At 44.0% G+C, this 23,870-nt stretch overlaps 1 protein-coding gene across 3 annotated transcripts in view; it reads left to right on the top strand.

Moving 5' to 3' along the window:
- The window catches only part of UCHL5 (ubiquitin C-terminal hydrolase L5), a 667,016-nt gene that overhangs the window by 361,786 nt on the left and 281,360 nt on the right, over positions 1–23,870 (top strand). For all 3 annotated transcript variants that reach the window (XM_063940312.1, XM_063940311.1, XM_063940310.1), the window contains one exon: positions 12,707–12,840. In XM_063940312.1, coding sequence (XP_063796382.1) covers positions 12,707–12,840 — 134 coding nt within the window. The remainder of the gene's footprint in view (positions 1–12,706; positions 12,841–23,870) is intronic.

The raw sequence follows: 23,870 nt of genomic DNA, 5'->3' as shown, positions 1-23,870 counted from the left end.
CCAGTCGCAGCGAGTGCCCATGTGTCCTAAACTGTGTTCTTTTAATAAATAATTCCTCTGATAACTTTGTGATATCCCTTTACATATTTGAAGATATTAATAATATCTCCTCTTAGGCGCCTCTTTTCTAGTGTATACATATTCAGCCTAGTAAGTATTTCCTTATAGTCCAGTCCTTCTAGGTTTTTAATCAAGTTAGTAGCTCGCCTTTGAACACTTTCGAGTTCACTGATGTCTTTTTTATACAATGGTGCCCAAAACTGTACACAATATTCCAGGTGTGGATGTACCAATGCCTTATACAGCGGCATGATTACATCTGAGTCCCTTGTCTCAATTCCCCTTTTTATGCACGCTAGCACCTTACTTGCGTTTTGACATTGTGTACTGTTAATAAGCCTATTCTCAATAAATACCCCCAAATCTTTTTCCAACTCTGTTTCCCCTAGGCGTTACCCATTTAATATGTAGGATGCAAGTTTGTTTTTTGTCCCAAAATGCATAATCTTGCATTTGTCTGTATTGAACCTCATTTTCCATTTAGACGCCCAGAGTTCAAGTTTAGATAGATCATTCTGCAAGGACTCCACATCCAATTCTGAATTAATTACCTTACACAGTTTAGTATTATCTGCAAAGATTGAAAATGTGCTTTCCATGCCTATTTCTAGGTCATTAATAAATATGTTGAACAGTAGTGGTCCGAGTACGGACCCTTGTGGTATTCCGCTGACTACGGGGGACCAGGTTGAGGACTTCCCGTTGACCACTACTCGCTGTACCCTTCTATCCAACCAGCTGCTTATCCATGTGCAAATAGTTTTTCCTAGGCCAATCTCCTTTAATTTGATCATCAGTCTCCTGTGAGAAACTGTATTGAAGGCCTTTGCAAAATCTAGGAAGACCACATCCACTGCTTTTCCTTGATCAAGATTAATGCTCACTTTCTCGTAGAAGCTAATTAAGTTAGTCTGACATGACCTGTCCCTCACAAACCCATACTGGTTCTTGCTAATAATCCTAGCGGACTTTAGATACTCCTGTATGACGTCCCTTAGAATTCCTTCCAATATTTTCCCCACTATAGATGTTAAACTGACTGGTCTGTAGTTTCCCGGAAGATTTTTGGATCCCTTTTTAAATAATGGCACTACCTCAGCTATACGCCAATCCTTTGGTACCATGCCTGATCTAATGGAACTATTGAAAATCAAGTATAGGGGACGTGCTAGTTGTGAACTAAACTCTATAAGAACCCTCGGGTGAAGTCCATCAGGACCAGGTGATTTATTAATCTTAATTTTGCTTAGTCTCTACCGGACTACTTCTTCGCTTAAACAAGTATCTAACCATGAATCATTACTGTCACAGTTGTTATGCTCCATCAGTCCTTTACTATTTCCGCTTTTATTTCATCATCATTTATCAATTCTCCTAATTCATCTTTTAATGGACCTATATTCTCCTTTTTTAACCTTTTACCATTTTTGTATTTAAAAAACTTTTTTGGATTGGTTTTACTCTCTATAGAGATTTGCTTGTCATTTTCCATTTTAGCTGCTCTTATTGCTTTTTTGCATTTCTTATTACACTCCTTGTAATACTTGAAAGACTCCTCCTTTCCATTAGATTTAAATGCTTTGAAAGCTTGCTTTTTTTTATCCATTTCTGCCTTAACCTTCTTGTTAAGCCACATCGGTTTGAGTTTAATACTCCTGTGTTTACTGCCCATGGGAATAAAGTTATGAATATTGCTATCCAGCAACCCTTTTAAAACATCCCACATTTCCGAAGTGTTCTTGTTATTAAACAGAACCTCCCACTCTATGTCGTTAAGTGCACATCTAAGCATACTGAAATTTAGCATTCCTAAAGTTAAAAGTTTTGGTTGAACCCCTGTAGCTATGTTTCCTGAAACTGATGTTGAATGTGATCATATAGTGATCACTGTTACCCAAAGTCTCCCCAACTTTAGTGTTTGATATAATGTCCACATCATTAGTAATTACTAGATCCAGCGTAGTTTTTCCTCTAGTTGGGTCCTCGACTAATTGAGACAAGTAGTGATCCCTAATCATATTTAAGAACCTGCTACCCCCCGCATTAGCACAGGAATTGTTACTCCAGTTTATATACGGGTAATTAAAATCCCCAATGACAATGACGTCCCCCAATCCCGCAGCCGTTTTGATTTGCTGCAATAGTTGTTCTTCCTCATGTATGCTAATGTCCGGCTGTTTGTAGCACGTGCCTTCCGGCTGTTTGTAGCACGTGCCTTGTAGAAAAAGCAGGAAACGTCCTAGATGGATTTCCACCGCATACATTTTTCTGCTCTCACACCAAGAGACGTATATTTATTCCAAATACGATCGTAATTCTTAGACGTTACCCCCTTCCTGGCTTAGATCATAGTCGGGATAACCTTGTTATGGATCCCTCTTCTAGCTAAAATCAGCCGTGGTAAGTCCTGATAGACGAACGGGCCCTGTTGCAGAAGATCCTCGCGCAGAGGAAGAAGCACTGATCTTCGAGGAGCATCTCCAGATGGTCCACGTACCAGGCCCTTCTTGGCCAGTCCGGAGCAATTAGAATTGCTTGAACCTCTTCCTTTTTTATTCTCTTTAGAATTATTGGGATCACAGAAAGTGTAGGAAACACATACACCATCTTATAGACCCATGGAGTTGTCAGGGCGTCTACCGCCACCACCTGTGGGTCTCTCAACCTGGAACAATACCACTTGAGCTTCTTGTTGAGACTAAAGGCCATCATGTCGATCTGTGGATATCCCCATCGACATATACAGCACCTGAATACTTCTGAATACTTCCTGGTGAAGGCACCACTCCCCCGGGTGCAGGTTGCGTCTGCTGAGGAAGTCTGCTTCCCAGTTGTCTACTCCCACTGACAACGCCACAACATTTCTCTCTGCTTAGAGGAGAATTCTTGACACCTCTGACATTGCTGCTCTGCTTTTCGTTCTGCCCTACGGTTTATGTACGTTTCTGCCGTCACATTGTCCGACTGGGCCTGAATGGCCAGATCTTGAAGAAGATGTGAGGCCTGCAGAAGGGCATTGTATATGGTCCTGAGTTCCAGAATGTTGATTGGAAAGACAACTTTCTGACTTGACCATCTTCCTTGAAATTGCACCCCCTGAGTGACTTCTCCCCAACCTCTGAGGCTTGTGTCTGTGGTCAGCAGAATCCTGTTCTGAATTCTGAACCTTCGACCATCGACAAGGTGAGAAGTCTGTAGCCATCACAGAAGGGAGATCCTGGCTTTGGCGACAGACGGATTCTCTGGTGCATGTGAAGATGCGATCCGGACCATTTGTCCAACACAGGCCTGGCCAACCTGTGGCTCTCCAGCTGTTGTAAAACTAGAAGCCTCATTATGCTCTTCAACAGTTTTAGCATTCCCTAATAACAAAACTGTGGTAGAGCATGCTGGAACTTGAAGTTTCAAAATAGCTGGAGAGCCACAGGTTGGCCAGGCCTGGTCCAACAGATCGAGCTGGAAGGGTCTTACGAGGCTCTTCAATATGAAAGGTTTCACGCAAGAGGACACCATTTTCCCCAGAAGGCAATTGCATAGATGCACCGATATCTGGGTTGGCTTCAGGACATCCCGAACCATCGGGATGACAGTCCAGCAGTGCAAACCGTATGTAAGCCTGATGAGGCGTCCAGATCGGAATGTGAAGGTATGCATCCTTGATATCCAGAGAGACTAGGAATTCCCCATCCTCCAGACCTGAGATCACCGCTCTCAGAGACTCCATCTAGAATTTGAACACTCGAAAGTACTGGTTCAATATTTTGAGGTCCAAAATTAGTCTTACCAATAAAAGGTTAAAAATTGGTCTTACCAACTCGGAACCATTCGGTTTCGGGACTACAAACAAGTTGGAATAGTACCCCTTGTTTAGCTGATGAGGTGGAACTGGAACAATGATGTGAGTCTGTACCAGTTTTTGGATGGCCTGTTGTAAAGTTATACTTGTCTCTTGTGAAACTGGCAAGCCTAATTTGAAGAATCTGTAAGGTGGGAGCTCTTGGAACTCCAGTCTGTAGCCCTGGGAAATGAGATTTATGACTCACGGATCCTGGCACGATATTGACCAGTTTTGAGTGAAGAATTGTAGGCGAGCTCCCAACTGACCGCTTTCCAGGCATTGCGGTCCACCGTAATGCTGAAGTCTTTGAGGAAGCAGTGCCTGAGCTCTGTTCCTGAGCACTTGCTGTTGCTGAGAAAACCAGGGGAATTTTTGGAATGTTTGAAATGTGCGCAGGGCAGCTTTAACAAAGTATAAATTGTCTAATGGGATGCCACCACACCCCACAGAAAACAGAAATTCAATACAACAGGAAGACAATTTTTTCTCAGTATAAGCGCCCAATGTGAATATTAAAATGAAAATAAAATATACGTCCCTTGAGGGTATTTAAGATGGAAGTCCTCGGTACTTCAACAGAAGTTCTCAGTTGATATAATTGGTGTCCGGTTATTGTTACATGAAAAAGAACAAAACATACAATGTGTACTATTGTTTTATAATGGTATTCAAAGAAAGTCCTTCTATCCCATCAACAGAGCAGGAAAGCAGTGATAAAAATGGGGGGTCTGTATGAAGTGCGTACCCCAACTCACACTGGGAAGAACAAATGTGTGCACATAAAGGTTTCTTTTAAAACTCTTCACCCTTTCCGTGTATCCTCCACCAAAAAGTATGTGTAGATGAGCATACCTAAACTCACATTAAAGTGAAGATACGACAAATATGTAAAGGTATCTTTCATATATACTTCTATATCAAAATAAAGGTGCGTACCACACTCACAGAATGAAATGTGGAGATGTTCCTATCAAGGTATCTTTTGGATCCACAGTTATTTCGGGTCTCAAAATGCCAGTGAGTATTTGGGCAGTTGTAAATCCAAAAAAAACTAAAAATGGTGCCAATCAATCCATTTAAAAAAATTTTTTTAATAGATGCAAAATCCCATAACTGGGAGAAGAGTACATACAAATAAAACCACTCCACAGGGGGAGAATAAAAATGTCAAAGCTGGAATTTGCAGACACAAATTTTTTTTTTTTTTTCTAAAAAGTCTTATATTCTGTAAAAGGTGAATCAAATGATAAGAATACCTTGAAGGCTGGTTTTTAAGAGTTGCACAGTGCCCAAAGTTGTCGACGCGTTTCGGCTCAGCAGGAGCCTTCCTCAAGACATGTGGGCACTGTGCAACCCCATGCTATTTATTTGGGCACTGGCCAATGAGGTAACAGGAAATGACCTCACAGGTGAATGACCAATTAGTATATGAATTAGCCAAAACGTGGATACTTTCAATATAAAGGACATATTTATAGTGAAGAAATCCGTATATAGTCCAAAAAGCTCCATACTAAGTATATAATTAAATAAATAATGCGTATTATACCAAAACAGAACGGATCTGGAGGAAGTGCAATGATGTAAATAATCCCCCCGCCATTTGTACATGTAGAAGTAGTTCCACTTAGCTGACAAACTAGTGTCAGTCACTACACACTCCTCCACACCATCGCGGCGCACACTTGCGTTCCACTGAACGGAAGTGCGTTCCGAAACCGGAAGTCATGTGGTGCCGCGATATGCGTTCCACCGCTCGCGGATGTGCGTTCCAACGCGACTTCCGGGATAATAGAGAAGGTGAACCGCTGATTCCAGCGGTGCCTGCTCCTAAAAACATGGAAGTGGATTACTGCAGAAAATTGCTGGTAGATCTTAATTGTTATCACAATTATAACAATATGTACAGCATTCTGAACAATAGAAATATAAGAAAGATGACATTAATATGACCTTCCTTTATAATGATACAACATAATTTTTTAACAGATATGCAGATAAGGACATATGGATATTTTCTTCCTTTTTATGAGGTATATACATGTGAACATAAGATGAGGTCCATAAAGTTCAATCAAATCCACGGATAATCTTTCTTTGTACATATCTGATAAGTGGAATATCTGGAAAAGAGATTATGGGTCGGTAACCAAAATATACACATAAAAAAATAGACATTCAAAGGAACCACTTCAATTCAAAGTCCTTATTCAGGCCTTGTGGAAAGAGAGTTTTATAAGAATAGATACAATTCATTTCCAGCTTTTCTAGTGCTTTAGCAATACTTCCACCTCTGATATTCCCCTTAACTGCCCTAATGCCATAAAAGGCTTTGATATGCTCAAATGAGCTTTCGTGGGTCTCTTTGAAGTGACAAGATAGTGCGTGTGTCTCTAGACCTTTTTTGATATTTCTAAGGTGTTCAGATAGACGAATTTTCAACTGCCTAGAGGTCCGACCAATGTAGAACTTATCACACGAACACTGTATTGCATATACTATGTTTTTCGAATTACAGGTTATGAAGTCTTTTATCTTGACTTAATTTCCATTAATCTCTATTTTTTCAAACTTGCTGTTGCCTGTGTATTTGATATGCTTACACCCTTGGCAACAGCCACAGCGATGAAAACCATGAGATTTAGTTGCAGGACCTTTTGATTTTGTGGATAACATACTGGATACCAATTTGTTTTTTAAATTGGGTGCTTTTCTGTAAATATGTATTGGTTTGTCCGGAATGATAGTCCCAATAACTGGATCCTTTTTTAAGATGTTCCAGTGTTTTTTTATAATTTTTTCCATTCGTCTATGTTGATTTGTGTACTCTGTTATAAATGCCCATTGGTAACACCCCTGATTCTTATCTTTTTTGCATTTTTTCTTTAGAAGGTCCTCCCTATTTATTTCACCAAACTTGGTGATTTCTTAATTGATGTTATTCTCATCATAGCCACATTCCTTGAACTTGGATTTCATTTCATCTGCTTGTTTAACAAAAACCTCATGTTCTGTGCAGTTACGTCTCAATCGATTTATCTGACTCTTTGGTATAGAGTTAAGCCAGCTGTCATGGTGACAGCTGGTCATGGGGATATAAGAACCAGAGTCAGTTGGCTTGGTGTAATTCATGGTGTGTAATTTTCCCCCTTTGACGTAAACAGTAATATCTAAGAAATTGATACTGCTGGTGCTGATGGTAAAAGATAGTTTAATGTTTTTATTATTGGTATTTAGAGATGTTAGAAATTCGTCAAGGAGATCATTACCACCTTTCCAAATCAAAAAAATGTCATCTATATAGCGCATATAAGACACCAGGTTCGCTCCGAAGGGGTTATTGGTCCAAATGGTTTCAAGTTCCCATAACCCCATAAAAAGGTTGGCGTAACTCGGAGCGAACCTGGTGCCCATGGCAGTCCCTGTTTTTTGGATATAGAAGTCCTCCTTGAAAAGAAAAGTGTTATTCGTCAAAATGAAACGGATACCTTCTATCAAAAAATCCTGTAGATCTCTAGACAAACTGGATCGTTCAAGAAAATATTTGGTTGCTTCGATACCTTGGTCGTGGTTAATGATAGTATAGAGGGAACTCACATCAGCGGTAGCTAACGTGAGTCCCTCCTCCCAAACCACTTTTTCTAGGTTCAACAAAAAATCCCTTGTATCTGTAAGGTGGGACTGGTTCATTTTAACTAAAGGCTGTAAAAAGGAATCAATAAATTGTGACAAATTGGCGGTGGTGGAATCCACTCCCGAGATAATTGGTCTTCCCGGGGGGTCCACCAGGCATTTGTGGACTTTGTGTAATAAGTAGATTACCGGGGTTTTGGGATCTTCATGTAGGAGAAAAGAAGCCTCCTTATCGGTAATAGTACCTTTTTTTAAATATTTGTCAATTAAACTTTTACATTTCTCTTGAGTGGAACTTAAAGGGTCCACTCTAAGTTTCCTATAAGTAGTGACATCATCTAGTTGTCGGTACATTTCTTTCTCATACTTTTCTACGTCCATTAGGACGATCCCCCTCCCTTTATCTGCGGGCTTGATAATAAGATTTCCATTCATTCTTAATTCCTTTAAAGCTTTACGTTCTTTAAATGTGAGGTTAGAGATGTTGCTATTAGATTTTTTTGGTTTAGATTTTAAATTTTCAAAGTCATGTAACACCAAAGCACAAAAGGTGTCAATAAAAGGTCCCTTAATATGTTGGGGGTAAAAGATCGATTTTGGACGAAAGGGGGTGGTGACATTTTCCTCTCCCTCTTGTTCTACATTATGTTGTCCAATGAAAAAAATTTTAACAGTGAGTTTTCTACTGAATTTTTGCAAGTCTATGAACAGATCAAAGGGTCTGATGTAATTAGTAGGGGCATATTTAAGCCCTTTTTCTAACAGGGTGGTTTGATCCCTCGTTAGAAGATGTGTACTTAGATTAAATATTTTGACCACTGATCGTCTTTCTCCCTGGTTATTTTGATGTACTATTTCACTGATAGGGGATTTTCTCTTAATTCTAGTATTAAGTTTTTTTTTTACGTTGTTTGTTTTTATTCTTTAATTTGGAAGCTAGAAGACCACCTCTTTTGCCACGTTTTTTTATCTGTATTTGTGGTTGGGCAGACGGTAGTCTAAAAAAAGGGAGGAATCAGTGTCTTTATCTTTCAAGGAAGAGAAACGTGGCAAAAGAGGTGGTCTTCTAGCTTCCAAATTAAAGAATAAAAACAAACATTGGGCGCTTATACTGAGAAAAAAATGTCTTCCTGTTGTATTGAATGACTTGCTGTTGCTGGTTTGCGTGGCTTACCTTTTGTGCCGCTGGAGGATGTAGATGCACCTCTGGATTTGAACTTGGCCGTTCGAAAGGACTGTAACTTAGAAGCTGAGTAAGTCTTCTTAGTTGGGTGGGGGGCTGCGGAAGGAAGATATGTTGACTTATCCGCAGTAGCTGTGGAGATCCATTTGTCTAATTCATCTCCGAACAAGGCCTCTCCTGTGAATGGTAGGCCTTCCACGCCTTTCCTGGAATCCGCGTCAGCAGTCCACTGGCGTAGCCGCAAGCCTCTGCGTGCCGACACTGCCATAGCGGTGGTGCGTGCGTTAAGCACGCCTATTTTCTTTTGGCTTCCACCATAAAGTTTGCAGAGTCCTGTATATGCTGCAGGAGTAAGACAACTTACCCTATAGATAATGAATCTAACCCCTCAGTTAGGTTACCTGACCATTTTGCAATGACTTTAGTGATCCACGCACATGCAATAGTGGGTCTTTGGGTCACCCCAGCAGCTGTGTACAAAGATTTGAGTGTAGTCGCAATTTTACGATCAGCCGTGTCTTTCAGGGAGGCTGCACCAGGAACAGGAAATACATTTTTACGTGACAGCCTAGAGACTGATATCGTTGGATTTTCCCATTTTTTCCTATCCTCCAGAGGAAGTGGAAAAGATGAGAGCAAGCTTTTAGGGATCTGAAACTTCTTATCAGGATTAACCCATGGTTCTTCAAATAGGGTATTCAATTCCTTTGACGCAGGAAAAGTGACTGTGGACTTCTATTTTACTTTAAAATAAGATTCCTCACACTCATCTGACACCTTATCAGGAATATGCAGAACATCTCTTATAGCCGCTATAAAAGCCTCTATCCCCCCCCATGTCTGACCTGTCAGCATCAGAGTCAGACTGCAGGATATGGGCCAGAGGTTGCTTTTGCAGACAAATGGGAGGGGATTGAGACGCTGTCTTGGGGACTGAGTCTCTGTTCATAAGCTCGTCCACAGTCTGCTTTAAGTATTGCATCTCTTTCTCATTGCGGGACAATTTTGTAGAAAAAGTTGAGATCATTCCCTTAAGAGAATTAACCCATTCCAGTTCAGCCCCGCTAGTCTGAACACTGAGTACCTAGTAGTGAGCCCCCTGGTGAAGAGGAACAATTTGCGGTACAAGACGCACACTCTTTGCCTGACATAATCTAATGTGACCGCACACACACAGGAATGGTTAAGCACAATTAACCCACAATGAGCCCTTCAGAGACACAGAGATGTGTGGAGCCAGCCCCCACTGTGCCCTTATCGCTAATGCCAAGCTTTGCCAGGGCACAGCCTAAATACCCGGGCAGGGGACTTAGTACACGAATAATCCCCCCCCCCCCACTATGATCCCCTGGCACCGCTGAGGTAATCTGGAGACATACTGGAGGAGCTGCACGTCCCTGTCCTGTCAGCGTCTGTGTTCACTGCAGAGGGAAAATGGCGCTGGTGAGCTGCTGGATCCTCTCATAGTGAAGCCCCGCCCCTTCAATGGCGCGCGGTCTTCCCCCTTTTTTATACTGGCTGAGGTAATTTTATGCTTAAAAAAATGGAGAGATCCGTTTTAAGCACAAAATTACCTCAGCCAGTATGGGTACTGTGTACGGTGTACTGGGACGCAGTTGTGCACGGTGTCTGGAGACGCATTCCGCCCCATTTAGAAGCCATGCGTCTCCGTACCACTCTTCATTCTTCTGGCTCTGTTAGGAGTGGCGGCGTGCTGCGGGACTGTAGGCCTGCCGTGGTGGGCTTGCGAATAAGTACCTCAGAAGCTCAGTGTCCTGTCAGCGGGGAACGGGACCATTAACCCTTCAAGAGGTTGGGCTGTTCCCCCCCCACCACCACCACCACCCCTTCCCCTAAGTGCTACGATCCAGACAGGCTGGTGCCATTCAGCCGTGCCTGAAAATAACAAACATATAAATTAAATGCAGAAAACTCTTCAGGCGCTTCCTTCATCGTGACCGGCTCCTCCGGGCACATTTTCTAAACTGAGTCTGGTAGGAGGCGCATAGAGGGAGGAGCCAGCCCACACTATCAAATTCTTAAAGTGCCCATGGCTCCTAGTGGACCCGTCTATACCCCTTTTTACTAAATGGTACTCAGTATCCTCTAGGACAGTGAGTTTCAACCTTTTTTACTCGTGGCACACCAAACAATATTTTAAAATTGCCAAGGCACACCATCCGTTCCCCACAGTAAAAAAAAAAAAAATCCACACATACATTGGCCTACGCAGAAAAAAACTATCACCTTGTTCCCCCCATAAATCCTATTGTTCCCCACAGGAAAACTAAAATAACAAATATTAGCCCCTACTGGTCAGCTGTCCTCCTCCCTGTCCCTCAGTGGCAGGGGTTGTTCATAGTGGAGTGCTGCAAATACTGAGCAGCGGTCGGTTGGGCAGGTGTGGATGTGGTTGGGCAAGGAAAGCTGTGTATGCATGCAGGAACTGGAAGATGTGGGTGGTGGGCTGGCTGGGTGGTGAGATGTGGTGGCCGTGACCTATGATATCACAATGCCGCGTCTTGAATGCATAGGTCACGGCCGGAGCATGACTAATCCTTTAAGAAGAGCCTGGGCCAACAGTTCACTTTGTAGATGCAGGAAGCTGCTCTGGCTCTGCGGCACACCTTGCAACTGGTCGAGGCACACCAGTGTGCCACGGCACACTGGTTGGAAAAGCCTGCTCTAGGACGTAAGAGAAATACTTTGCGATCCAACCTGAATTTGCCCAATAATTGTTTCTTTAAATCCAGCTGCCGAAACCACTGAAGACCCAGTAGCTTTGAAAAGCTTTCACCTGGTCCCTACCCAATGATGTGGAGGAACAGATACTCTATACAGGATATGGACATAGGATAGAGGCAGATGTATTAACCTGGAGAAGGGATAAAGAAGTGATAAAGCAGTGATAAGTGCAAGGTGATAATGCACCAACCACTCATTACCAATTTGAAAAATGACAGTTAGGAGCTGACTGGCTGGTGAGTCATCACCTTGCACTTATCACTGTTTTATCACTCCCTTATGCCATCTCCAGGCTTAATACATCTCCCCCAATGTCTCTTACCTTTTTTTTTTCTGCCAGAGTCAAGCCACAGTATTGTGTCATACACCTATACATGCAGTTGCAGATGCACCAATGCAGTTGCTGTGGTAGGGATATACGATAGAAACTGTGTCTCCAAAGTAGTAAACTTTGAAGTCGTAACACTTATCAGTTTGTGGCTGCAGAGCACACTGTAAGGAGTTATTTGACAGCCTAGAACAGGGGTTCTCAAACTCAGTCCTCAGGACCCCACACAGTACATGTTTTGCAGGTAACCCAGCAGGTGCACAGGTGTATTAATTACTCACAGACACATTTTAAAAGGTCCACATGTGGAGCTAATTATTTCACTTGTGATTCTGTGAGGAGACCTGCAAAACATGCACCGTGTGGGGTCCTGAGGACCGAGTTTGAGAACCTGTGGCCTAGAAGATGTAAGCAGTAATTTTTGCACCACAGCCTGGAGTCTGCAATGGGTTTGACAGGGATTCAGAATTGTGTAGTGGAGGTGGTGGCTGCTAGGGGGCGCATAAGAATAGAATCTGTGAAAAATGCTAGTGAGAAATATAAGTTGGTGAACTATTGGTAGCCATTGAAAAAAATATGAAAAGCAGTAGCAGGGAAAAGAGGAGATGAGAGTATAGAGGCAAATCAAAAGATTACAAATGTAAAAAGAAGGGGTGGGGGATTATGGGTAGGATGGGGGATTGTGAAGAGCAAGTAACTCTGAGACAGCTGTAGTGAAACTGAAGTAACAGGAGGTATAACCTGATCAGGGGTAATTTTTAAAATGCTTGAGTTCTAGATTAATACTCATCAGTACACAGAACATTGATTTACTTGTCTTTTAAATAGGTGAATATGAAAAAAATGATGTTCACAAAATTATTTATTTAAATAGAAGTGTGTTGGATGTTTAACATCAATCTTTGTCTTAAATTTACAGACAGCAAATGTTTGAGTTTGATGCAAAGTCTTCAGCAAAAGATGATGAGGATGCCTTTCACTTTGTCAGTTATGTCCCCGTCAATGGAAGACTATATGAGCTGGATGGCTTGCGAGATGGACCTGTTGACTTAGGTATTTATTCTCTGCTTTAAAATTAACCTGTCAGCATAGGGATGCATGGTGTATATTTTATTGCAAAAGTGTTATACTGTTGGGGTATTAAAGCACCAAAAAAACAACAACAGCAGTCTCCTAACAGTGTTTGATGAAAGATGTTGGCAAAGGTACTGTATATACACTGTATGCAGTATTTTTTTTTCTTGTGAATAGTAACAGAACCATAAGGCACATACAGAAAGGTTGTTTGATGGCTAAGGTTTATTACAGGATCCACAGGCAAGCAGTGGTTGTTTCTTCAGAAGGCTTTCTCTTGTCCGCTCTTCAGTTTTCCCTTAAGTTTGCAGATAGAGTGGCAAGGACCCCAGCTTGGCCAACTCAGCCTTTCCGTGTAATTATAATTGGAATGCATCAGACGGCATCTGTAGAAAATAGACGCCTCCTGCGTGCATTTGCGAGATCAGGGTGCCTCTGATCTTCATCGCAACTATTATTGAGCAATATTGCAAGACCTGTTCTGCACATGCACAAAACAGGCTTTGATCTACACCATCTAAATTGGGCTCTTTGTCCTAGATGCTGTCCCTTTTTTATTCTCACTTGAGGTGACCCCTGTAAATAGTGTACCATCTGTGTGAAAATAATCAATGTCTGCTGAACAGAGAAAGGAAAGCTGTCCAATGGGGAATCCTCTAAGGGCAATTCTGTTTAACCTGATAGTACATGAGTTGCCAGAAATTGTAGATATTGTACATAATATGAAGCAGATTCAATGATGTCCGTATTTGTGGTTTGTCTAGCATCTGGGAGGTTTGAGCAGTTTTCTCCTCATAAAGAAATGGACATTATTAGTCAGGAAATACAATGTTAAATGTCAGAGCAACAGTCTCTGATTACCTGCAGGCCTATGGTTGGTACAGCGACTCTGGAGTGTCTGATGTATGCAATAACGTCCAGGCAGGATAATCTCTTGAGTGGAGATTGTACTGCAGTAATTATAGAAGTGGTCTGATGATGCAGGACAGATGACTCTGTAGGGATTCCTTAACATGCGCTCAGGTGCTAGGTGTTGCAGCATGAGGCGGTTCTCAGAAACTGTAAGACTTTCCTGAAGTACCAGCCGGCTTCTAAGCACTATGGACCTTATTCAGTCGCAAATGCAAATTACAGCACAATAAGCGATTATTAGCACATGTGTATACAACCATAAACAAGACAGTGTGCACACTCAAATTCTGTTTTTCATGATCGTAAATACAGTAGGTATCTGCGAACACATTTAGCGACGATAAATATTGGCGGAGGCGTGTTAGTGGGATGGCTCCTCAATTTCTGCTATGCAGGGCATGTAGTGGGTGTGTCGCAGGCGTTGCAATTGCAAAATATGCAAAACAGAATTCAGGAATTGCAAACGCATCAACGATATAGTCTGAGTACCAAGAGAGCTACGTAGACTGAAGGTATGTATTTTGCCATGTGTATGCTCATTTTAGCACAGTGTTGTGCATAACTTATTACTATGGGGCTAATTCAGACTGGATCGCTGCAGTGATCGCAGTCTGAAGCCCTTGCTGGAGTGCGCACCACAGGAGCCCAGTGAGATGCTTGCTGCAATCGCCTTTGCCTGATTGACAGGCAGAGGCAGTCGTGGGGCTTGCCAACGGTGCTAGAACGACATTAGCGAGTGGCAGTCCGGACAACGCAGGCGTGTCCGGAACATTGGGGGGGCGGGCCGTGGCAGCTACATGACAGAAGCTGCACTGGCAGGGTGCTGCTCGCCAGGTGCAGGAGCATCGCCGCCGTGCAATGCTTTTGCACCTGGGGGGAGGAGGGGGGGGGGGAGGGGGGCCTGACATGCGGGGCGGACTAGCCCTGTGCTGGGTGTCCGCCACATGTCAGAGTAAATGATCAGATCTCAATTACCCCCTGCGTACAATATTTATTGTGTTTAAACCATGACCCTTAATGCCTGCCGAACATTATTCTGACAAGAAGCAAGCCATCCCAGCACATTATTGCAAAATTATTTTTGAATGCCGTCTTTTCACATAGCTACATTAATGTACAAATCATTAATAAATTACTATATATGGTTTTGTGCTGTCATTGCTATACAATAGATGCGTTTATTCTCTTAATATTGCGTATATTCATTCAAAATTGTGTTTGTAGCTATGTGTGTAATGGCAGTGGGCTCTGTTTGCAATAGGGTTATATAATTGCAGATTTAATTGTGGTTTTGACTAGCGGTCTTTGCAGATTTACAGTTGTGATCGCAAACAGTGTGCGTTCAGTCGCAATTGCAATCAGCGTTGAATGAAGCCCTATGTACGCTAATACCGGTTGAAGTACCAGCTGGTCTTCTAAGCACTATGGGCCTGATTCAGTTTTGTTAGCAAAGCAAAAATCACACAACTGGGCAAAACCATGTTTCACTGCAGGTGGGACAGATGTAACATGTGCAGAGAGATTTAGATTTGGGTGGGGTGTGTTCAAACTGAAATCTAAGTGTATCAGAAAAATTGTGTTTAATAGGTCATAATCCACTACTGATACTTTAATTTCTCATGTATAAACATGGATAAGATACACCAGAAATCACGTCACAATTGTGTAGATATATACTGTATATGAAAGGCAGACTGGCAATCCCATAACAATAATCACTTTTGCTGGTGCCCTCACAGCATACAAATATATGGGAATGGAAGTCAGCGCTCATGGCTATAGAAAATACTGGGGCGGATGTATTAACCTGGATACTGCATAAGGAAGTGATAAACCAGTGATATGAGCAAGGTGATAAAGGCACCAGCCAATCAGCTCCAATATGTAAATTAACAGTTAGGATCTGATTGGCTGCTGCCTTCATCACCTTGCACATATCACTGGTTTATCACTTCCTTATGCCTTCTCCAGGTTAATACATCTGCCCCACTGTCATCAGTGCCCAGCACTGAAACATGGTTATAAGCAGCTAATCGCTTGTTGAGTATTTTCTATAGCCGTGTGTGCTGCATGTGTGTGTATATGTAGTCACTCTAGCCAAGCCTGGCAGCGCGATGACGCAGTGAACCATCACCACAGCAGCAGTAAAAAAAAACAGCGGAGCTGTAGATATGCAGCATTATACATAGAGATGAGCGGGTTCGGTTTCTCTGAATCCGAACCCGCACGAACTTCATGTTTTTTTTCACGGGTCCGAGCGACTCGGATCTTCCCGCCTTGCTCGGTTAACCCGAGCGCGCCCGAACGTCATCATGACGCTGTCGGATTCTCGCGAGACTCGGATTCTATATAAGGAGCCGCGCGTCGCCGCCATTTTCACACGTGCATTGAGATTGATAGGGAGAGGACGTGGCTGGCGTCCTCTCCATTTAGATTAGGAGAGAGAGAGAGAGATTGACCTGAGGCTGATACTGTAGAAGAGAGTGCAGAGTTTAGTGACTGACCACAGTGACCACCAGCAGTGCAGTTGTTTTATTTAATATATCCGTTCTCTGCCTGAAAAAAACGGTACACACAGTGACTCAGTCACATACCATATCTGTGTGCACTGCTCAGCCCAGTGTGCTGCATGCCTGCATCATCTATGTATATATTATATATCTGACTGTGCTCAGCTCACACAGCTTATAATTGTGGGGGAGACTGGGGAGCACTGCAGTGCCAGTTATAGGTTATAGCAGGAGCCAGGAGTACAAGACAGTCACATACCATATCTGTGTGCACTGCTCAGCCCAGTGTGCTGCATCATCTATGTATATATTATATATCTGACTGTGCTCAGCTCACACAGCTTATAATTGTGGGGGAGACTGGGGAGCACTGCAGTGCCAGTTATAGGTTATAGCAGGAGCCAGGAGTACATATTATATTAAAATTAAACAGTGCACACTTTTGCTGCAGGAGTGCCACTGCCAGTGTGACTGACCAGTGACCTGACCACACTGACCACCAGTATAGTTAGTAGTATACTATATTGTGATTGCCTGAAAAAGTTAAACACTCGTCGTGTGACTTCACTTGTGTGGTGTTTTTTTTTTTTATTCTATAAAAAACTCATTCTGCTGACAGACAGTGTCCAGCAGGTCCGTCATTATATAATATATATACCTGTCCGGCTGCAGTAGTGATATATATATATTTTTTATATCATTATTTATCATCCAGTCGCAGCAGACACAGTACGGTAGTTCACGGCTGTAGCTACCTCTGTGTCGGCACTCGGCAGTCCATCCATAATTGTATACCACCTACCCGTGGTTTTTAACTCTTTCTTCTTTATACATACATACTACTACATCTCTTTATCAACCAGTCTATATTAGCAGCAGACACAGTACAGTACGGTAGTTCACGGCTGTGGCTACCTCTGTGTCGGCACTCGGCAGTCCGTCCATAATTGTATACCACCTAACCGTGGTTTTTTTTTTCTTTCTTCTTCATACATACATACTACGACATCTCTTTATCAACCAGTCTATATTAGCAGCAGACACAGTACAGTACGGTAGTTCACGGCTGTGGCTACCTCTGTGTCGGCACTCGGCAGTCCGTCCATAATTGTATACCACCTAACCGTGGTTTTTTTTTCTTTCTTCTTTATACATACATACTACGACATCTCTTTATCAACCAGTCTATATTAGCAGCAGACACAGTACAGTACGGTAGTTCACGGCTGTGGCTACCTCTGTGTCGGCACTCGGCAGTCCGTCCATAATTGTATACCACCTAACCGTGGTTTTTTTTTCTTTCTTCTTCATACATACATACTACGACATCTCTTTATCAACCAGTCTATATTAGCAGCAGACACAGTACAGTACGGTAGTTCACGGCTGTGGCTACCTCTGTGTCTGCACTCGGCAGTCCGTCCATAATTGTATACCACCTACCCGTGGTTTTTTTTTCTTTCTTCTTCATACATACATACTACGACATCTCTTTATCAACCAGTCTATATTAGCAGCAGACACAGTACAGTACGGTAGTTCACGGCTGTGGCTACCTCTGTGTCGGCACTCGGCTGTCCGTCCATAATTGTATACCACCTAACCGTGTTTTTTTTTTCTTTCTTCTTCATACATACATACTACGACATCTCTTTATCAACCAGTCTATATTAGCAGCAGACACAGTACGGTAGTTCACGGCTGTAGCTACCTCTGTGTCGGCACTCGGCAGTCCGTCCATAATTGTATACTAGTATCCATCCATCTCCATTGTTTACCTGAGGTGCCTTTTAGTTGTGCCTATTAAAATATGGAGAACAAAAATGTTGAGGTTCCAAAATTAGGGAAAGATCAAGATCCACTTCCACCTCGTGCTGAAGCTGCTGCCACTAGTCATGGCCGAGACGATGAAATGCCAGCAACGTCGTCTGCCAAGGCCGATGCCCAATGTCATAGTACAGAGCATGTCAAATCCAAAACACCAAATATCAGTAAAAAAAGGACTCCAAAACCTAAAATAAAATTGTCGGAGGAGAAGCGTAAACTTGCCAATATGCCATTTACCACACGGAGTGGCAAGGAACGGCTGAGGCCCTGGCCTATGTTCATGGCTAGTGGTTCAGCTTCACATGAGGATGGAGGCACTCAGCCTCTCGCTAGAAAAATGAAAAGACTCAAGCTGGCAAAAGCAGTAGCACCGCAAAGAACTGTGCGTTCTTCGAAATCCCAAATCCACAAGGAGAGTCCAATTGTGTCGGTTGCGATGCCTGACCTTCCCAACACTGGACGTGAAGAGCATGCGCCTTCCACCATTTGCACGCCCCCTGCAAGTGCTGGAAGGAGCACCCGCAGTCCAGTTCCTGATAGTCAGATTGAAGATGTCAGTGTTGAAGTACACCAGGATGAGGAGGATATGGGTGTTGCTGGCGCTGGGGAGGAAATTGACCAGGAGGATTCTGATGGTGAGGTGGTTTGTTTAAGTCAGGCACCCGGGGAGACACCTGTTGTCCGTGGGAGGAATATGGCCGTTGACATGCCTGGTGAAAATACCAAAAAAATCAGCTCTTCGGTGTGGAACTATTTCAACAGAAATGCGGACAACAGGTGTCATGCCGTGTGTTCCCTTTGTCAAGCTGTAATAAGTAGGGGTAAGGACGTTAACCACCTCGGAACATCCTCCCTTATACGTCACCTGCAGCGCATTCATAATAAGTCAGTGACAAGTTCAAAAACTTTGGGTGACAGCGGAAGCAGTCCACTGACCAGTAAATCCCTTCCTCTTGTAACCAAGCTCACGCAAACCACCCCACCAACTCCCTCAGTGTCAATTTCCTCCTTCCCCAGGAATGCCAATAGTCCTGCAGGCAATGTCACTGGCAATTCTGACGAGTCCTCTCCTGCCTGGGATTCCTCCGATGCATCCTTGCGTGTAACGCCTACTGCTGCTGGCGCTGCTGTTGTTGCTGCTGGGAGTCGATGGTCATCCCAGAGGGGAAGTCGTAAGCCCACTTGTACTACTTCCAGTAAGCAATTGACTGTTCAACAGTCCTTTGCGAGGAAGATGAAATATCACAGCAGTCATCCTGCTGCAAAGCGGATAACTGAGGCCTTGACAACTATGTTGGTGTAAGACGTGCGTCCGGTATCCGCCGTTAGTTCACAGGGAACTAGACAATTTATTGAGGCAGTGTGCCCCCGTTACCAAATACCATCTAGGTTCCACTTCTCTAGGCAGGCGATACCGAGAATGTACACGGACGTCAGAAAAAGACTCACCAGTGTCCTAAAAAATGCAGTTGTACCCAATGTCCACTTAACCACGGACATGTGGACAAGTGGAGCAGGGCAGGGTCAGGACTATATGACTGTGACAGCCCACTGGGTAGATGTATGGACTCCCGCCGCAAGAACAGCAGCGGCGGCACCAGTAGCAGCATCTCGCAAACGCCAACTCTTTCCTAGGCAGGCTACGCTTTGTATCACCGGTTTCCAGAATACGCACACAGCTGAAAACCTCTTACGGCAACTGAGGAAGATCATCGCGGAATGGCTTACCCCAATTGGACTCTCCTGTGGATTTGTGGCATCGGACAACGCCAGCAATATTGTGTGTGCATTAAATATGGGCAAATTCCAGCACGTCCCATGTTTTGCACATACCTTGAATTTGGTGGTGCAGAATTATTTAAAAAACGACAGGGGCGTGCAAGAGATGCTGTCGGTGGCCAGAAAAATTGCGGGACACTTTCGGCGTACAGGCACCACGTACAGAAGACTGGAGCACCACCAAAAACTACTGAACCTGCCCTGCCATCATCTGAAGCAAGAAGTGGTAACGAGGTGGAATTCAACCCTCTATATGCTTCAGAGGTTGGAGGAGCAGCAAAAGGCCATTCAAGCCTATACAATTGAGCACGATATAGGAGGTGGAATGCACCTGTCTCAAGCGCAGTGGAGAATGATTTCAACGTTGTGCAAGGTTCTGATGCCCTTTGAACTTGCCACACGTGAAGTCAGTTCAGACACTGCCAGCCTGAGTCAGGTCATTCCCCTCATCAGGCTTTTGCAGAAGAAGCTGGAGACATTGAAGGAGGAGCTAACACGGAGCGATTCCGCTAGGCATGTGGGACTTGTGGATGGAGCCCTTAATTCGCTTAACAAGGATTCACGGGTGGTCAATCTGTTGAAATCAGAGCACTACATTTTGGCCACCGTGCTCGACCCTAGATTTAAAGCCTACCTTGGATCTCTCTTTCCGGCAGACACAAGTCTGCTGGGGTTGAAAGACCTGCTGGTGAGAAAATTGTCAAGTCAAGCGGAACGCGACCTGTCAACATCTCCTCCTTCACATTCTCCCGCAACTGGGGGTGCGAGGAAAAGGCTCAGAATTCCGAGCCCACCCGCTGGCGGTGATGCAGGGCAGTCTGGAGCGACTGCTGATGCTGACATCTGGTCCGGACTGAAGGACCTGACAACGATTACGGACATGTCGTCTACTGTCACTGCATATGATTCTCTCACCATTGAAAGAATGGTGGAGGATTATATGAGTGACCGCATCCAAGTAGGCACGTCACACAGTCCATACTTATACTGGCAGGAAAAAGAGGCAATTTGGAGGCCATTGCACAAACTGGCTTTATTCTACCTAAGTTGCCCTCCCACAAGTGTGTACTCCGAAAGAGTGTTTAGTGCCGCCGCTCACCTTGTCAGCAATCGGCGTACGAGGTTACATCCAGAAAATGTGGAGAAGATGATGTTCATTAAAATGAATTATAATCAATTCCTCCGCGGAGACATTGACCAGCAGCAATTGCCTCCACAAAGTACACAGGGAGCTGAGATGGTGGATTCCAGTGGGGACGAATTGATAATCTGTGAGGAGGGGGATGTACACGGTGATATATCGGAGGGTGATGATGAGGTGGACATCTTGCCTCTGTAGAGCCAGTTTGTGCAAGGAGAGATTAATTGCTTCTTTTTTGGGGGGGGTCCAAACCAACCCGTCATATCAGTCACAGTCGTGTGGCAGACCCTGTCACTGAAATGATGGGTTGGTTAAAGTGTGCATGTCCTATTTTGTTTATACAACATAAGGGTGGGTGGGAGGGCCCAAGGACAATTCCATCTTGCACCTCTTTTTTCTTTTATTTTTCTTTGCGTCATGTGCTGTTTGGGGAGGGTTTTTTGGAAGGGACATCCTGCGTGACACTGCAGTGCCACTCCTAAATGGGCCCGGTGTTTGTGTCGGCCACTAGGGTCGCTAATCTTACTCACACAGTCAGCTACCTCATTGCGCCTCTTTTTTTCTTTGCGTCATGTGCTGATTGGGGAGGGTTTTTTGGAAGGGACATCCTGCGTGACACTGCAGTGCCACTCCTAAATGGGCCCGGTGTTTGTGTCGGCCACTAGGGTCGCTAATCTTACTCACACAGTCAGCTACCTCATTGCGCCTCTTTTTTTCTTTGCGTCATGTGCTGATTGGGGAGGGTTTTTTGGAAGGGACATCCTGCGTGACACTGCAGTGCCACTCCTAAATGGGCCCGGTGTTTGTGTCGGCCACTAGGGTCGCTAATCTTACTCACACAGTCAGCTACCTCATTGCGCCTCTTTTTTTCTTTGCGTCATGTGCTGATTGGGGAGGGTTTTTTGGAAGGGACATCCTGCGTGACACTGCAGTGCCACTCCTAAATGGGCCCGGTGTTTGTGTCGGCCACTAGGGTCGCTAATCTTACTCACACAGTCAGCTACCTCATTGCGCCTCTTTTTTTCTTTGCGTCATGTGCTGATTGGGGAGGGTTTTTTGAAAGGGACATCCTGCGTGACACTGCAGTGCCACTCCTAAATGGGCCCGGTGTTTGTGTCGGCCACTAGGGTCGCTAATCTTACTCACACAGTCAGCTACCTCATTGCGCCTCTTTTTTTCTTTGCGTCATGTGCTGATTGGGGAGGGTTTTTTGGAAGGGACATCCTGCGTGACACTGCAGTGCCACTCCTAAATGGGCCCGGTGTTTGTGTCGGCCACTAGGGTCGCTAATCTTACTCACACAGTCAGCTACCTCATTGCGCCTCTTTTTTTCTTTGCGTCATGTGCTGATTGGGGAGGGTTTTTTGGAAGGGACATCCTGCGTGACACTGCAGTGCCACTCCTAAATGGGCCCGGTGTTTGTGTCGGCCACTAGGGTCGCTAATCTTACTCACACAGTCAGCTACCTCATTGCGCCTCTTTTTTTCTTTGCGTCATGTGCTGATTGGGGAGGGTTTTTTGGAAGGGACATCCTGCGTGACACTGCAGTGCCACTCCTAAATGGGCCCGGTGTTTGTGTCGGCCACTAGGGTCGCTAATCTTACTCACACAGTCAGCTACCTCATTGCGCCTCTTTTTTTCTTTGCGTCATGTGCTGATTGGGGAGGGTTTTTTGGAAGGGACATCCTGCGTGACACTGCAGTGCCACTCCTAAATGGGCCCGGTGTTTGTGTCGGCCACTAGGGTCGCTAATCTTACTCACACAGTCAGCTACCTCATTGCGCCTCTTTTTTTCTTTGCGTCATGTGCTGATTGGGGAGGGTTTTTTGGAAGGGACATCCTGCGTGACACTGCAGTGCCACTCCTAAATGGGCCCGGTGTTTGTGTCGGCCACTAGGGTCGCTAATCTTACTCACACAGTCAGCTACCTCATTGCGCCTCTTTTTTTCTTTGCGTCATGTGCTGATTGGGGAGGGTTTTTTGAAAGGGACATCCTGCGTGACACTGCAGTGCCACTCCTAAATGGGCCCGGTGTTTGTGTCGGCCACTAGGGTCGCTAATCTTACTCACACAGTCAGCTACCTCATTGCGCCTCTTTTTTTCTTTGCGTCATGTGCTGATTGGGGAGGGTTTTTTGAAAGGGACATCCTGCGTGACACTGCAGTGCCACTCCTAGATGGGCCAGGTGTTTGTGTCGGCCACTAGTGTCGCTTAGCTTAGTCATCCAGCGACCTTGGTGCAAATTTTAGGACTAAAAATAATATTGTGAGGTGTGAGGTATTCAGAATAGACTGAAAATGAGTGGAAATTATGGTTTTTGAGGTTAATAATAATATGGGATCAAAATGACCCCCAAATTCTATGATTTAAGCTGTTTTTTAGTGTTTTTTTAAAAAAACACCCGAATCCAAAACACACCCGAATCCGACAAAAAAAATTCGGTGAGGTCTTGCCAAAACGCGGTCGAACCCAAAACACGGCCGCGGAACCGAACCCAAAACCAAAACACAAAACCCGAAAAATTTCAGGCGCTCATCTCTAATTATACATAGTAATTCTAATATTTGTGCGGTAAAAACAAACAAACCTGACATACCAAATATAGATATATAGATAGATATATATGTATATAGATATATATATATATATATATATATATATATATACACACACACACACACACACACACACACACACACACACACACACACCTCTGCATATTTTATTTAATATATTGAACAAAAAATCATGAAAACCTCAAATGTTCCTTTAAGCCCCGGTGGGTGGGCAAGGGCAAGTACATCTAAGCGAATAGCTCTTTTGTACTTTTCTCTGAAGGA

Source organism: Pseudophryne corroboree, chromosome 9 (genome assembly GCF_028390025.1).
Source record: "Pseudophryne corroboree isolate aPseCor3 chromosome 9, aPseCor3.hap2, whole genome shotgun sequence".
Lineage (NCBI taxonomy): Eukaryota > Metazoa > Chordata > Amphibia > Anura > Myobatrachidae > Pseudophryne > Pseudophryne corroboree.
Note: the sequence above shows the minus strand (reverse complement) of the source record. Positions and strands in the feature narration are given on the sequence as shown.